The sequence below is a fragment of the Corvus moneduloides genome, chromosome 14 (genome assembly GCF_009650955.1).
Source record: "Corvus moneduloides isolate bCorMon1 chromosome 14, bCorMon1.pri, whole genome shotgun sequence".
NCBI classification, from domain to species: domain Eukaryota; kingdom Metazoa; phylum Chordata; class Aves; order Passeriformes; family Corvidae; genus Corvus; species Corvus moneduloides.
This window is the reverse complement of record NC_045489.1, coordinates 7,467,252-7,484,781: the sequence shown is the minus strand read 5'-3', so window position 1 is coordinate 7,484,781 and position 17,530 is coordinate 7,467,252. Positions and strand designations below refer to the sequence as shown.

The following is a 17,530-nucleotide window of genomic DNA, read 5'->3' as shown; positions in this document are numbered from 1 at the left end:
GAACCCAGCAGGGAGCACTGCATTTTTTATTCTAGTGTGAGAGAGAAAACGAGAGTGAGAAAGTCTGTGGGGTTAGAGACAGCTTGCCATTTGTTGTTTCTCATAATCCCATACCTCAGTGGGATTTAAAAAACCTCCTGAAAAACATGGAGGGTTTTGTCAAATACTTGCTCAAGTAGTTAAATCAAAGGCTGAAGCAAAACAATGGAACTGCCTGAAAAATTTCATTAAAAACTCTTTTTATTTTTTTTCTTTTTTATCTTTTTTAAGGAATGGAAAAGTAGCCTCTCTCAAAAGAGAATTTTTTTCTCTGAGGTTTTTGCTTTCTCCAGCATTTTTGCACATCTGGCAGACCCTCCCCAGCCCCCTCACCCAAAACCACTTGAGCGATTTCCCTTTTCCACTTTTCTCCCTTTCCCAGGAGAAAAAGATGGAGAAAAACGGAGGGAAAAACTCATGGTTTAGTTTTGAAAAGACTGAAAACTTCTGACTTCATATGTTCCCCAAAACTCTTTTCCCTCCATTAGTATTTCTGCCCCCACACTCTGTGTTTCTTTTCCAGCCCTATCTCAAGGCCTGCTGTGGTGACACAGGCTGCTCCTCGATTCTGGGGCTCATGTCCCCATCTCCCCTACCTGGCAGAGTGCTGCCTGCATGGCTTTCAAAGCTGTTTCGTTTCTACCTGCTCACACTCAGCTGTGAGTCTCCTCTCTTATTTCGGGGGATCCCAACGTGTGCCTATCACCCGTGCAGGTACCCCAGGCTGGGCACAGCCAGCTGCAGCGAGGAACTGCTGGCACAACCATCGCTGGTGCCAGCACAGGAGACGGAAACAATGTGGGTGACATCACCCACATTGCGTCTGCACAGCGCCTCTTCCAGCATATGCCATGGACCTTGTACGACTTGGCATTTCAAATTTCCGTCATCTCATTCAGTGGAAAAGTTGCAGCCCTGCCAGCTTTTCAGAGAGAAGGAAAGGCAGGGAAGGAGAAGCCAGAGAAGACGTGTCTCCAGTTGCTTTTCACCTTCCTCCCATGTGCTGCCTCTCCTGTCCAGCTCAGACGTCCAGCCACACTGCTCCTGCCCAAGCCTTCATCCACACAGCAAAGTTATGTTTGTTTAATTAAAACCACTTTGAATCCACTCTAAAGGAATCAGCACAAACTCTCCATGGGGGTGTAGTTAAATCATGATAAATCTTATTGGTATCAACCGAGTTCCTATCAGCAGCGTACTGGCTTACACTGAAAATTGATACAAATAATTGCCAGCTGCACAGGATTCCTGGGATCAATTGTAACTTCAAGTTGGCGGGAGTGGAGCAGCCCTCTAGCATGGGCAAATCTTGGGAGCAGAGAGGAATACCAAGCCCAGCTGCGGCACCAGTTACATCCAAAAATCCCTCTGGAATTCTATGAGGGCTTAAGCTTTGGGTCTGATTTAATTCTGGTCCTGGCCATAGGTCTGCCACAACCCTGCAGTGTTTCCAGTCATTTGTCAGGGAATTTACTGGGGGGTTGTACTTGGATAAAGATTTCAGATGTAGCTGTTTAGGAAAACCTGGCTGAAGGCTATCCTTGGCCTGGCTATCATTAAGGATGATTAAATCCTACACTCTGGTAGGAAAGTCTGGGCCACAAGGAGGTTAGAAAGTGTTGAAAGGGAACTGGACAAACATGTCTTCCCAGCTCCAGCTCATCAGCAGGAGATGGCTCACTGTAAACCCAAACCAGGCATGTTCCTGTGGCAGAGCAGCTGGGCTGGAATGAGGGATGCTCAAGAGGAAACAGTCTCCTTTGATAAAACCCCAGATACCACAAATTCAGGGGTGTTTAATCCAGGACATCTGTCATGAAGATGGGGGATCCTGCTAGTTGCAAAATGATGGTCTGAATCTGGTTTCTGAATGTCAACAGCCTGATATTTTAGGGCGAGCACATCCAGTGTTTTGGTGTGGGCTGATGTCTCTATTTATTTTTATCACTTATTTTTATCTGAAGGCTACTTCACCCTATACAGAAGAACAAAAACTCCTGCAGTAACTGCTCCACTCTGGGACAAGGATTAGCTTGGGTTAGCTCCTTGCTGCTTTCTGCAGATGGGCTGATGCCAGCTGGGTGCGAGGCACTGTGCACACTGAAGCAAGATGGGAAGATTCTGAAAGGACAGGGGGGATCAGGCCGGCCATGCAGTGAGGCCACTGCCAGAGTGTCGCTCAGCTTCCCATGTCTGAACCAGCTTGCAGTGCACTGGGCTTGCTCTGCAGAGCTCAAGACCGTCTCCATTTTAAGGAATGCAAGAGTTTGTCTCTTTCCCCAGAAGGACAAGAAGTCATCCCAGCTCTGTCCCCAGGCACCATAGGGAGGAGACCTGGTGACACACAGCTTTGAAGGGCACGGGGATGCACTTACTTTCACAGATTTTCATGCCTGCACTTCCTAGCTCTCCCAAAAGTGACTGTGTGGCAGATGGCTCTGACGTGTAGCACACTCACACCCAGAGGATAAAAATATTCCCCAACGGACTCCTGGGAAGTGAATGTCAGTCACCATTGCTCCAGCTCTGGCCATGGCTTCTTCTTCTCCTCAATCCCCCATCTGAGGGTGCAAAGAGGGTCCCCAGGCTGCGTCTCCCCAGTGGCATCACACAGATCAGTGCTGGCAGCTGGGTTGGCATCCCAGATCCATGCTGACTCACCTGCATGTCTTCTACAGCACAGCATTCCTGGGGACATGTCCCCATCCTCCCTTCCCCAGGTGGCCTTACATATGGCTGCCACTGAGGAGGGGTGGGAGGTGAGATGGGACCCTGCATCTGCTTCACCCAGGCCTTTCTCAGTGTGATGATAGTCGTGACATTTAATTCTCCATCCGCACTCACATAACCTTCCTATGGCCATGACGTGGGGCTGGAATGGGGACTGCTTGAGGCAGGGGGGTTGAGAGGGAGCAGTGGTTGCAGGGCAGAGGAGAAGATGAATAGCACAATTCAAGGATGACAGAGGAAACAAGCCCACAATTCATTCTTGTATTTTCATCCCTTCCAAGGAGCAATCCCCTGCTCAGCCTTCCCTTCGACATTCTGGACTATATTTGCAGAAGGTATCACTGCCTGGGCTGATTTTTTTTGCTTTTAATCCACTCCTAAGAGTTGGTTCAATGCTGGTGCCAGCCTGGGACAGGGCAGGGCAGGGGCAGAGCATGGTTTGTGGGTGCTGTGAGCAGTGGCATGGCCAGCCCACACACTCCAGAATGTGCAGCCTACTGGTCCACAGATAAGCTCATCACCTATCTGGAGGGGGTCACAAAACCCTGGAGCTGCAGAGATTAGGACTGGAAAAAGCATCAGACGCCGGATGCCTTTCTCCCTGGCCCAGCAAAACTGACGTCAAGCTGTCCTCTCCCTGTCTGTTCTCAAAATCTCTCCTCAATCAAGACTGCACAGTCTGTCCCTGCTACTGATTCGGTATTTTGTTGCACAAAAGCATTTCTTAATGGCTAATCTAAACCTTCCTGGCCACAATTCAAGCTGGCTATCTTTTTCCTCCTATCTCCTGTACGTGGAGAAAACATATCCTGCTATCGGCAGAGCCCAAAGCTCTTGGCACATGTGGCCGGGACAGCATGGCATGGCTGGAGATGGCCCCCTGTTGCTGTTGGTGGCCCCACCAGCTCGATGGCCTCAGTCCCTGCAGACCTGGAGCAGAGGGAACAATCCCAAGCACTATCCAGAGCAGCAGGAAATACTCTCCAACACGGAAAGGAGAGAGAGAGGGAGAGGGATGTTCAGAGCAGCAGATAACCCAGCCAGTTGGCACTACTTAAAAATGAGTAATAGCTACATATCACCTGAACTCCCTCATGCCAGCTAAAACACTGTGGAGCAGAGCCAGGAGGAGGGAGCCGGTTGCTCCACAGTTGTCAGCAAGGCCGTCCCAGTCCCCTCTGATGCTGGGCATCACCACTCATGCCTGTGGGCAGGCAGCTGGTTTCCACCAGCAGTGCTGGTTTCCATGCTCCAGGCCAAGCTGTGCTTCTCCGGGGATAGAGCTGCACTGTGATGGCCAGCAGAGAGGTCAGAGTTGATTTTGAGAACTTGGGGAGATCAGTGTGAGCTTACCAGGGGGAGCTCCAGAAGTCCTAATTACTGCAACCAGCACTTCATCTGGGGTCTTTCATTACCCTCAAAGCACTTCCACCTGGGCAGCAGTCCAGCAAGCACTTGGTTTGTAGACATCTGCCTCCTTCCAGCTGGGATGCGTGTCACTGCCTTTGAGGTTTTTGTTAGCAGAGGGGAGCAGAAGTGGCCAACCCCTTTAATGCCTGCGATGCAGAAGGCAAAATAGGTCAAAGGAGAACAGACGGAGCACCAGCTCTGAGTGGGACATGACCTGGCTTCAGTATCAGTAAAATAATGATATATTTAAAAAAAAAAAGATTAAACTTTTTTTTTTTACCCTCAGGCACTCTTTTAATTCTGTTTATAGGCTATTTCAAAAGAATTCATAAACACAGAGTGGAAAATGTGTATGCTTACACAGGTGGAAGTAAACAAAACCTGCTTAAAACATCCACTGCTGCAGGCAGAAGGTACTGGCAGCACACACTGCTCACCCTCTGGATCTCCTGGCTGGAAAGGCTGATGTGGTTCCTCTTCCCAACAGTGCACTGCTGGAAGCAAAAACCCATGAAGGAGCAAGCTGGGAGAACTGGATGCAGGATGAATGTTGGCTCAAGTCCTGCTGCTTGGAGGACTCACGAGACTTTGCCGCCTTGGACCAAAGTGATCACAGCTCCTGTCCCCCTCCCAGGTTCAATGCCCGTCAGAGGGTACAACCCTCCTCACCATCCCAGCCCCTAAATGGATTAAGCACCATCCACTCCACAGCAGGGATGCACACCCCTTGCCTTTGGCTCCATCCTCCTTGTCCAGCAGGGCTGGGGCAGCACACTGGCTGCTGGATATTCATGGTTATATCATTGCTGCTTTAAATCCTTTTTTTTAATCTTCTTTTTTCATTCCCCTCCATTCTTGCCCCTCACCCCCCATGGTTTAAAGTTTTCAAATGAAAATATGCAAGTTGTGACTTGCGGGTAGTGAGTCTGGGGCTTGCAAGGAAAGCGGGAGGGAGGAGGGAGGAAAAGAAAGAATGATCGGTTCAAAGTGCCAGCAATTGTTTTTATCCTTTCCAGATGAAGGAAAAAGATCATGTTATTTGTTCAGCATAAAGTTCCAGATTTTCAGGAATGAAATCTGAGAGCAACATGTCAATGGTCTGTCTTGAGAGCTGGGGTGGATGGTGGCCTTTGTGCTCCCAAACACCAGCAGGGCCAGTATGCTCAGCTGAGAAAAAAAAAGGCTCCATTCTGAAGCAGTGGCATTAGATATCAGCAAGATAATGGACCCAAAGCCTAGCCCTATTTCTTATCCCAACCCAACAGCTCCAGGCTGCTGGCTTTGATGTGCTCATTCATTTGCCTTTTCTTCTCACAGATGATATTTTTAACCGATAGTGTGGTTTGGGCATAGACTGGGGAGAAAGCAGGGAGAAAAAAATGGAAGTCGTTTTATTACATCAGCTGTTCAGGAGGGAAGAAAGAAAAAAAGGATTAAAAAAAATCAGCCATTGGTTACCCTGCAGATCAATGTTTCCTGCTGTAAATCAGCCAGGACACCGTGGTCTCGCAGCTGGAGGAAGATCCCACATCAGCCCGGGCAGACATCGAGGGCTGAGGCCGGGACTAGGGGCTGTACAGCCCACGGCCCAAGGCATTTGCACTTGAATCCCAAGGGAACAGGAGGGAGATAGTGGGGTCAGAGAGGTGGCCAGTGGCGAGATTCAGCCAGGGCTGATTGATGTGCGGGGCGGTGTGGGTGGTCCCGGCTGGGAGTGTGCCCCACATGGGATGTGGACAGCAGGAGCACCACTCTCCCTGTGATGTGTGGCAAGGCTGCCCATACCATGCCTTCCCCTGGAAATACAGCGGGCAGGTTGGGAGCACCCAGGGCCTTTAGACGCACCCAGGGCAGAATGGGTGAAGAATTAAGAGAGGGACAAAGCAAAAAAATAAGATGAAGAAAGGATTTTTCTTGATACCTTATTTGGCTTCCCACAGCCCACGTGGGAACCATGCTCAGGTGCACAGGCTGGGAATCTCCCGAGATGACCAGTACAGGGCTGAGCACAGCCCCACATCTCCTTCCTCTGGAAAAAGGTGTCTTGGAGGAGGTGAAGGGTGTGCAAAATACCCTCTGCAGAGCCCTTCACTGGAGGGCCTGGCATCCTGCTGGCTATTATGTCCACAGTTTGCACTCTCTTGGCTCCATCTTGGTCTGAAAGAGCAGCTCCAGGGATGTCCCCTCTGTGCCATGCTCAGGCCTCACTTCCAAAACCGCCTCTGTGCAAAATCACTATCTCTCCTCCTTGCAGCATGCTCCCCACCCTGTTTCCCTGCAAAACAACCAGCTCTTGTGGATCCCGTGGTGCAGATGCTCACCACAGGCTCTTGTACAAGGAGGAAAAAAACCATTCAGCAGTCTTTGCTATTAATGGACAAAAAAATGTTCCCTGTGGAAAATTTCCTTGTGACTCACATCTCTGTTTCGGTTGAGAAAGTGAAGCATCAGGTAGCCGTGTGCCTGCTCTTCTGTGACATGGGTCTGCCTGAAAGTAACCATAAGTAATGCTGAGCTCCTGCAATTTAGGTTTCACAATATTTAATGTAAGTGCTTGAAATTGTTGTCTCAGCTCTTTAAAGAAGTTTTTTTTTTCCCCAAGTCCCACGGCTGCAGTGGGAAAACTGAAAAATCACACCCAAATCATGCAAAAACAGATGGCAGAAAGGGAAATCCAAATTAATTATTTCTTAATTTAAAAACTCTTTTAAATTTAATTTGGTTTCTAAGGCAGGCCTGGCTCATTCACCAGCTCCCACACTGCTGGGATGACAATGCTGTGACATTTACAATGACACCAGCTCCTATGGGTGTTTTTTCCCCAGAGCCTGTTAGCCAGCACACATGTCCCAGAGACACAGACATGCTCCTAAGTCACCTAAGCCACATCTCAACTGAAGGACCTGGTGCAGAATAGGCTCCTCCTTTGCTCGGGCATGGTGCAGCCTCAGTCTGTGTCTTGCTGGAGGTGGGTTGTGCAGAAAGGTGCCCCTGTTATAGCAGTGCTGGGGTAGCGGATGTTCTCAGCCCCCAGCAGAAGTATGCTTCAAAAGCAGGAGCATCTGGCCTCTCTCAGAGGGACACTTTCAAGTGGAAAAAATATAAAAACAAAGGGTTTAATTACCCTGGACATCAATGTTGGCATGTACCTGCCCAGGACTCCATGGAAGAGAAGAGGCTGAGGAGAAAAAGAGCATGGGACCATGACAGGAGGTGAAGCATCAGCACCTTTCCACTTTGTGAGCACCTCAGGGCTCATCACACTTGGGAACACCAAGCAAATTATGTTTTATTTAACACTTTGTCTAACCATGACTGTTTTGGAATGGCCAAACACTACCCAGGGACAGGTAGCATTGGTGGAGATCCCTTAAAAGAGGCAGAGCAGGTTTGGCTGGATTGACATGCAGAGACTGACATTCCTTCATCCCTCCTGCATGCTCCAGAGACCCTCTGAAAAACACTCTGGGCATGGCTTGCTCTGACCTTCCTTTGCACCTCTGGTAGCAGTGATTTCATTGCCTGAGATATGGCTGTCCCTGCTTGTGCAGCCAGCTCTTCCCTCGGGTTTCACAGTGTTAACAGGAACAAGTGAGGGGCTCAGGAGCAAGTCCCTCTCCAGCAGCCCAGAGCCCATCCAGGCTCTCCTGACAGCCCTGCAAACCATCCACACACCCATCCCATGCTGTCAGAAACAATATCAAGAGCAGAACATTAACCAAAATGCCATGTGAGGCTGTGTAAAAGAGGTGGTAAAAGGGGAATCCACGTATCCCACAGTCAGCAGACAGGAACATCAGGACCTTGAGTTACTCCTTTAGAGATTGGATTAACAGGTCAAGACCACAATGACCAGGAGCTTCTGCCAGACAGTCGCCAGAGGTGGAGTACAGCAGCCCATCAGGCAGTGGGATCAATCAGTCTCCTTAAAAATAATTAAATGATTTGTCTATATCTTGCTTAAAATGATCACTCTTCGAAGGCTGTAAAAAGAAGTTTCAGGCAAGAAGCATGGAAACTGCACAGAGCAGTGGTTGTTGTTGTTATTGTTAGTATTATTATGGTTATTATTATCATGCCCTCACATACAAGGACTCTTTTCCCCCTTAGGAATGAGTGAATGTTGTGGAGGTCTCTGCAGAGGGAGGTGACACCAAGACCATCCAACAGCCACATACAGAGCAGTTGGGGGTCCCCTCCTTCCCTTGGTGCTCTCACCCTACCTGCACTCTGTGCTGAGACCTCCCAGTGCTCCAGCCTCTCCATCATCCCTTGTTTGTCCCCCCAAATTGGAGACTTTGGCTCATGCCACCTACAGCAGCTGCTGCCATTCCCCCCTGTGCCTGTCACCTGCACCCCTCTAAGCAGCGGCCCTGCAGGGGGATGAGTTAGTCCCCAACTTCAGTGAGCTTCTTGTCTGTCTTGGAAAAGACATAAATTATTAGTTGTGAAACCCTTCAGCCTTATGATGCAGCAACAGTGTGAGGGGAAGCAATAGCTTCCCCTTGAGCATTGCCACAGAGCTGGAGCTGGGACACTGATGATGAGAGGTTTTCTCCACTTTTGTGCTCTTTTTTACATTTTTTAAAAAACTTTCTTGTTGCGGTCCCACATTTGGTGTCTGCAGGGTGGTTTCCATAAATATAGCACAGTTTTTACAATACTAAATAAAGCAGCATGCAAATCCCATCTCCATGTTTGCAGTCTGCAGACTTGGAGTGTTTAAAAGGTGCAAGACCCATATCTCTAGTTATTCTTTCACCAGCAGATAGGCTGCTGCTAAACATTTGTCTCCAAGCTGTGTGACACAGCCACCCCACGCAGCCAGGCTCATTTCCCTGTTCAGTCTTTCTGCTGGATCACCTCCAGCTTTAAGGCAATCCCTGTTATGTTAATGAATTTTCTCCCTCCCAAAGCAGCTTTTTGTTATGGACCTCTGGACTGGTCAAGCCACCAGCAGCATCCTCCCAGGCCAGAGCAGAGCCTGGTGGCATGGCTTTCCTCCCCACTGTGACTCTCAAAAAGGTGTTACCTCTGCCATGGCTTGAAAAGCGGGTCACCATTTCCTAGCCCAGGTGTCGGTATCCCTTGCTCTGTGTGGCAGCATCTCAAGGTAGTGAAAGGGCAAAAATTGGAGCCCACGCAGCTGCTATTGCCCCTCACCCCAGTGCCATGGGGAATGAAGACAGGGCTGCCCTGTACCCCAGCCTTGGGCACTGATATGCATCCAGCTTAGAGCAAAACACCCCCTGGTTCCACAAACCTAGGCAGGCTGGCTGGTGGGAGCTCTGGGCAGCAGTGCCCTGGATCCTTTCAGAGCTGTGCCTTGTGAAGAGGCAGCAATTAAGGAAAGAGCTGCTGGTGACAGGCACAGAGCAGCCCCCTTGCTGCCATCGGTCCTTCATTAACAAACCAGTGTCACCCCACAGGCCGGATCTGACCCTCCCTGCAATTTACCAGGCCAATTAGTGCCTTTACGCCTCCACAAGACAGCATCTCCCTGCCCCATGATGCCCATCCTGGCCCTTTGAGCCACCAGCACTTGCTGGAAGCACTGGCAAGGGCTTCCATGGCCACTCAGGTGGCAGTGCCCAGGCTGGGCTTGCAGCACCAGCAAGATGGTGAGCTGATCCTTTGCAGGGGGTCTCACACCACCAAGGCTGGTGACACCAGTGGAAAATATCCCCTTCCCTTGCCCCTCTGTTCTATCATCCTTGTCAGGAGCAGAACAGTCAAGAATCTGGAGCAAGGGCCCTGCTAGAATGATTCAAGAAAGCAAGATACTGGTATTTTGGTGGGCTGGAAATAGTATCCCCCTCCTCTGACATGGTCACAGGAGGCTGAGCACAGCAAAGCCATCCGTGATGCCTCTGTGGCACTGCCATGGCAAATATCTGTGCTGGTTACCACATTCAGATGTTTATCCCACACACAGTGACAGGCAATAGCGGTAACTTACACCACAGGTCTGGCACCCTGGGCCAAATCCTGGATCGTTCCATAAATTTCAGCTCAACATCATGAGTCACTAATGCTACCGTTCTCCCTTTACTTTTTTTTTTCCATAAAACTTTGTTTTTCCATCAAATGGGAACAAATACACCCAATACCAGGAATTTTGCTAGATGGAGTCCAGATGACAAGTTCTCAGAAAATGCTGTCAGCTGCTGAGATTCAGATTCAAGAGACATCATCCAATGTTAAACATAAACAACAGGGGCAACGAAATGTCTGGCAGATCTTGAAGCAACACAAGATGCCCACGCTCCACAACAAACCCATTTCACACCACAGGAAAGGTCACCACTTTAATCCACTTCTGGGTGGAATGTACACAAACGTCATTCTTCTTCACATCTGTAATTAAACAGCCTCTTGCTTTGCTATCAAGCCCATGTTTATTTTCCTATTTGCTAACATGGTGGATGGTAATATGACACTGAAGGGATACAGGCTGCTACAGGCGGGCTTTCCGCTTCTTTCTAATGATTTGCCTGCAGAGAGCTGGATGCAAAGGGTGGTTGTGCTGGTTGGATCCAGCACTGATTTCCTTTCTGGATGTGCAGCATCTTTGCACACTGAAATAATAATAACAGAGAAGACAGTGAAAGCAAACAAAAACAAATGGCAGAGATCCCTAAATATGTTAACTCATTGCAAGAAGTTGCTGAGGTTTCTGCTGGGCTCCTACAAGGGAGAAGACAGCAAGTAAACTGGGAGGTTGAGGCTAAATCTGTACTTCTGCTATGAAAAATCTGGCTTTCAATACTGGTAATGTGCTGGATCACTTGGAAGAAATTTTTGTTGTCTCTGTGGCCACTAAGGAGCATCTGAAATAATGCTGGATAATCTCTCGTTGGGGCCTTCCCTTCCCCACAAAGTGTTCTTGGGTACCAGCACAGCTCCCGCCCCACCACATGGCACCCAGGAGGAAAAACCCCACACAAGCAAGGATGGTTTTTTTCCCTCTCCAAGCCTTTTGTGCTGCAGTGCTGGCATATGGTTCACGGGGAGCCTCACCAGGACACAACAGCTTTGGAGGCAATGGCGTTATGCATGAGGAAGAACTATGGGATGTGTCACTTTGCAGCCCCGAGGTACAGCTGTGTACTTCACACCCTAGCACACTCTCAGCAAAACACCACCAAGATGGTTATTTTCAAAAGGATACAATGTTTGGTAAAATAAACTATATTTGACTAATGCTCAGTGCTTTTCTGGGCTTTTTTTTGGGAAGGCAGTAAATTTGCTGACTGTATAAACATGCCACAGTGCTTCATCTTCCTACGCCAAAATTTCAGTTACCTTATCTCCAGGGAATGCCCTTAGTAACATTTTGACAAGTTTGTTTAGGTGGTTGGTTGTGGGTTTGGGTTGCTATTTTCCCCCACTTTTACTTCTTAGGGAGGTCTCCCATGAGCAAGACATAGGCTGGAGCTGGACAAAATCCACTCTTTCTCTTCATATTGGGACCTTCACCATGTCTCTAAGAGAAAACCCAAATTCCCACACTAAGGACCAGCAAGCATCCTCCAATGTCATAGTTTCACCCCATTCCTCAGAGGAAGCACGTCGGGCAGCCGATGATCAGGCTGGCGTTTGCCCGGAGGCAAAGAAGGCGGGAGGGGCTTCTGGTGTGAGTTCCAACAGGTTTATCTGCAGGAGGGACCAGGGACCAGCAAAAGCCCCGAGGAGACGCGGGCTAGCCCCCTTTATGGGGGGTGGAGTAAGGCAGGGAAAGAGAAAACAACCAATGGGGTACAAGCAGAGGGGAGGATACAATTTTTCAGAACAAATGGGGAAAACAGGGAGGCAGGAGTCATAACAGGGAACCAATTAATAACTAAAAAAGGGAGAACTTTCTGGAACAGGGGGAGGTAATTTAGGATTGGGAGCCACCCACGGGGAGGTAACCTAGACCTCAGTGATCTCTTCTGGTGACTGACATTTGATGGTTTCAGCCCAAGAGCAGGCTGAGCTACCCCAACACCCTAGTACCTGCATACCTAACTCCTTGCTAAGGGAACAAATAATATACTGGGAGGATTTGTGATTTTACTGGTGCTCAGCTGAGTCACCCCCAGCAATGGGGCTCAAACTGAAAAATCCCTGGGTTTCTGGGAACAGACATCTGCTTCTAGGCGGTGTGATGTGTGATCTGGTAAAGCTTTAGTGGCACTTGTCAATTATTAAGCTCTAGTGCTGCTGGAAAGGTCAAGGAAAATCCCACCAAGGGACCCCAGTGTTCGGGAACCAAAGGATATTTCTGGGCTGCTTTAGCTTAGGTGAGCTGGAGAGCCTGCAGGTCATGACTCGTCCAGTGGACTTGGCCATGGCCAGTCCCACCACTGAGCTATGTGCTCCAACATGGGAAGGAGGTGTCTCAGCAGCACACCTGGCTGTTTGGAACATTTTGAGTCTTTGTGTAGTTTCATATATTTTACTTTAGAGACTTATGCAACACCCCGTATATGGTCCCTGCTGCAACCTGCTCGTCTCTCTGCTCCCTTGGTGCCTCTTGCCCACCACCACTGCCTCCCATCCATCCCAACATGGACCAGCAGCTGCCAACAAAGCAGAGCAGAAGGAAGTATAAGACAGTCACCTCCTCCCTCTCAGCACAGCAGTCCCCAGCATGCCACCCCACCAGGATCCTGAGCTGTGCACCAGCCGAGCACCCTCCAAGGCTGGGAAGCAGCTGGAAACTGCCCTTTTGGTTGGTGGCATCTCCCTTGCTGTGCCCATAGCTCAGCATGCACTGGTTTTGACTCAAAAGCAAATCAAAATACCTGATAGCACAGGATTACATGTGTCCCCCTTCTGCAGACCCACAGGAACATCCCCATGTCCAGCTGCCAGGTTTGCAGGCATGGCTGGTGCTCTCTGCATCCTCCATGCAAGGGACATTTGGTTTCATTTGGAAGCCCCAGTGAATCCAGTCCTGGAACCCTGTTAGGCCCATGCTCCAGAAAGCTTGAGGGCAAAGCTCATGGAGATGAATGAAGAATTCTGAAAAGCTCCCTGAAAAACAAAACCGAGACACTCTAGGTTTCACTTCCCCAAACAGCATGAGCCGTAAGCACCAGCTGTTTCTAGCAGCTGTTCAGTGAGTTAGATTTTACCATTCCAGCACTAAACTATCAGTCAATTGATTAATGAACTGGAACTTCCCATCCAACAATAATATTTTGGCTTTAAATTATAATTTGATGTGTGGTTAGTGCAGAAATACATTACACATGCTAAGCACATGTTTGCATCTCATCACCACCCTCAGACACAGGGAAAGGTGTCGGCTTCATCACCTTTTTCAGGCGGCTTGCAAACCCCTCCAGGGAATGCAGTGCCTTTACATGAGGGGTGATGCTGCTCATTCCTGCCCACATGGATGTGCATGGGGCCAGCAGGCTCCTGCCATCCCACTGCTGCCAGTGGAGCTTAAAGGAGCTGCAGAACTGGCCAGGAAGCATTAAGATTAACTGGCAGGAGTGAGGGCTCAACCACTTGAGATGGGAAACATTCCCAAGGTTGCCAGGCCTTTATTTGGTGCCAGCACAAGGTGCCAAGCTCACGAGGCACCACTGGGACACGATGCTGGCAGCTGCACCAAGGAGTCCATGACTCTGCACAGGGAGACTCAGGGACTGGAATCAGCGACAGCTCAGAACTGGCCCTGGGTTTTATCACAGAGCTAAAAATTATCTGAAAAGGAGTTTTTCCACTGTTTGGGTTTTTTTCCCAGAAGCACCTTCATACCATAAACTCCTCTATTCAGCTAAAACCCCAGGTATTTACTCTGGTGACACACTTTGCTGGCCAGAAGTGGCCACCACTGGTGCTGAAGTCACATCACTGTTATCATGGTGCTGTGTGCACAGCTGAGCTGCAGCCCTGGCACCTGCCAGCAGCTTAAGTCCCCCTCCTCCTTGAACTCATATAAACATATTATCATATATATTATATGTATACTCATTAATAATATATAATAATATCAATAATGATAAAACTTGAAATAATCTCAACTGTGTATTAGCAGTTAAACCTGCATGCCCTGGGACAAGGTTTGGAGTTCCAGGTACACATGCAGAGGGGAGGTGACAGTGCCCATCTCCTGATGGAGGGGCCCTGTCCCATGGCAAGGCAGTACACAGAGTTGGTGAAGAGAAACAAACAGGGAAAAATTATTCCTTATTTCTCATGACCTGGAAATGGAACACTGCCCAAAACTGAACACCAGCTTTATTCCACCTCAGTGGCCAGGGCATTCCTTGCAAAGCCCCCTGTTAAAACATGTGCACCAACCCAATGCAGGGGAAAATTCAATAGCTGCTTTTTCAAGTTATAATCCATTATTTGATAAACTGGGCAGGTAGTGGGCTCAAAGCCTGTTTTTTTGTGATCTCTGATCATAACAAAGTCATAACAAATAGCTTTGCTAAACAGCAAAGGGAAACCAGGCTCAGTGTGCCTCAGAGGGGTCTTCTGCTGAGACACATCAGCATCGCACTGTGGTGATGCAAATGGGAGAACCCATCAGGCTTTGTGAGACACAGCAAAGCACAGCCCACACCAGCTCCTCAGAGAGAAAACACACTGGACTTGTACCGAAAAACTGCTGCCACCCTCCCATCCTGCTGCTTATCTAAGGAAGCAGCAGCACACAGAATATTTTTCACATAATATTAGAGGAGATGATGTCCCTGCACTGGTACCAGGGATACCTGGTGAGGCAGAGGCAGCACATCATCTCTGAAAAAACCCAGCAGCCCATTTCCACTCCCAGTGCTCCTGGGGGATGAAAGGAACATGATCAGAAGGGAAGAAGCGATGGAAATTCAAGTGGCGCTAATAAAATATTCCCTTTGGTGGAGCAGAGGCTCATGGGCTCAGCCAGCTGCAGCATGCAGAGATGGGACGATGCGAAGAGCTGGGCCAGAACAAGAGCAGAGCAGCAGGAAGGTGAAGAAATGCCTCTGGCAGCACCACCATTGGCTCTCTGTTGCATCACTCCATGCACCAGGACACCTTTGACCCACGGGTCAAAGCGCAGTCCCAAGGGACAGAGAGGACTGCAGTTTGGTTTGTGAACATGTAAAATATAAAATACAAAAACATGTAAAATACAAAAACACATCATACTGCATGGATGCAAAAAATCAGCCCTTACAGGAATGTCACCAGCTCTGCCCAAACACCCCCAGCACTCACCCTGGTGCGGATAGGACATGAGGATTCTGAAACCCTGGTCTCCAACAATAAACCATCAGGTCATGCCATGGGTTAGCCCAGATCTGTTCCTTTGCATCAGGAGCGGTGAACTGTGAGTTAACATCTCCCTGCTGAGGAGTGGGGCAACAATCATCTCTCCTTCTGCCACAAACCCAATGCACTTCACACCATTCCAAGGCTTCAAATCAGAGTCAGACAGATCAGCCCCACCATTGAAACTGGGTAAAGTTTCCATTCTCCAAACCATCTGGCTACATGGTTTGGAACTATCTACTTTCTCCTAACCATAAAGCTGCCGTAAAAGAGGCCTAATGCACACAAATATTTGAAGCATGCACATGCGAGCGAGGGGGTGTATGCACACGTACGTGCACATGCTGCAGCTTAAGATACTGTGGATATAATCACTCTAGTAAACGCAGATCTGAAACAGAAATATGCAATATCTTGGCCAGAAACCAAACCAAACCCAGCCCATCCATTTAGTCAGACCAAGCCAAGTCTTTCCCTGGTGGCCCTGAGCTGGGCAGAGTTGGTGTTCCCAGGCTGCCCACTCCAGTACAACACAGGCTATTGTCTCACACACATGGGAGGCTATTTCCAGGGCACCACTTATAGAGCAACCAATCTTTATTTTAGAATAGCTTACGTAAAGGAACATGCAAAGAAACACATGAGTAAGAGTCTCATCTGCCTGAGGCTCCTGTAAATTCTTTTCTTTTTCCCTTTTGTAGCACAACACGTTGGACAGCCATTATTCACCCTGCAAAGCACAGCATGTACATCCCTGCTGTCTGTGCTTTGGCTGGAGCTGTGTTTGCAGGTTTCCCGTGGGAAAGGAGGTGCTTCACTTCTGAAGAATGAAACCAGGCTGTTGCATGTGCCACAAGGATGCTGGTGGGGATCAGCCACCTGCACTGAAGAGCTTCAGGACCTGGCTGGGAGGTGAGCAGCAAAATCACCTGCAACTTGTCATGATGCAAGTGGGCTTTGTGCCCAGGGGAGCACATCTCCACCACAATCCCAGTGCATGACAACTTCTCATCCACAGCATTTTTCCTCCTGCCGTGTGTCTGATCTTCTCCATCCTCTGTCTTCACATGATCTGTTATGTCCTGACCAAATTCCCAGGGGTGGGACTCGAATTTGGAGTAAGTACAAAAACCACTTGAACTACAGAAAAAATCTGTATTAAGCCAACTAGGATCAGGGGTATGATATTTGCTCAGAGTATTTCATAAGCCACAGGTGTTCTGTACCCCATGTATGTTCGAACAACTTGAAATACAGTCTTCACCTTAACAGCAAGGGAGACCTGTGTCTCCAAAAACTGTGAGGAACACAATTTAATATGAATCTGCTTATATTAAACAGGATTATCTTTAAAAAGCCCTGTTAGATATTTACTAGTTTGCCATGAACCAGCACTTTTTTAGTTTGGGTTTTTTTTCTGTGAAGAGTCTTGAAAAACTGACTCAAGTAATTTGTCCTGTTTTTGGAAATGTGCATATTTCAGAATAGGTTCCAAATATCTTCCTCACTAAAAAAATGCATGGAGAAACACGGAGTGATGCCACCAGCACTGCTCATGGCTGGTGGCCCAACAGCAACAGGAGGACCAGAGCAATGGCAGCAGCAGGACTGGGGTGGGTGGCCACACTCCCAGGATCGCTGCTGGGGACTGCAGCACTGTCTTTGTTTTGCTGATTCAGAAGCTGCTTATTTGCAGAGATGTCATCCATATCCAGGTTGTACACCAGCTCTGAAAGCAGAAGGAGAGAGGTGGTCAGTGGTGTGCGTCAACACTCTGACATACAGCACATCCAGCCCCCCCAAAAGCTGGGGTCCTGGGGGCAGCCCATGCCACAGCTGAGGGCAGCTGGGTCTGGGTGCAGTCAAAGGCATCACAGGGCTTGATGGGCCAGAAGATCTTACCAAACATCTTGTCAGTCCTGCACTCACCCATCTCAGTACCCTACACCAAACCTTATGCTTGGAGAGACCAAAAAATCACAACTGTGCTCCAGTTAGAAAACAAAAGATATAAGGCATGTGCCTTACTGGAGAGCTACTCCCAAAGAAAGCCAGTGGAGCTTTGGAGGGGGTGTTTCACAATGCAAAT

The 17,530-nt window shown here is 48.8% G+C and overlaps 1 protein-coding gene across 4 annotated transcripts in view; it reads right to left on the bottom strand.

Annotated features, from left to right (window-relative positions):
* The window catches only part of GPC4 (glypican 4), a 238,069-nt gene that overhangs the window by 68,794 nt on the left and 151,745 nt on the right, over positions 1 to 17,530 (bottom strand). The window contains exon 8 of one of the 4 annotated variants that reach the window (XM_032123487.1): positions 16,006 to 17,170. The exons of the other annotated variants lie outside the window; for them this stretch is intronic. Coding sequence (XP_031979378.1) covers positions 16,995 to 17,170 — 176 coding nt within the window. The 3' untranslated portion in view covers positions 16,006 to 16,994. Of the gene's footprint in view, positions 1 to 16,005; positions 17,171 to 17,530 lie in introns of those variants that run through there. 4 annotated transcript variants of the gene reach the window in all.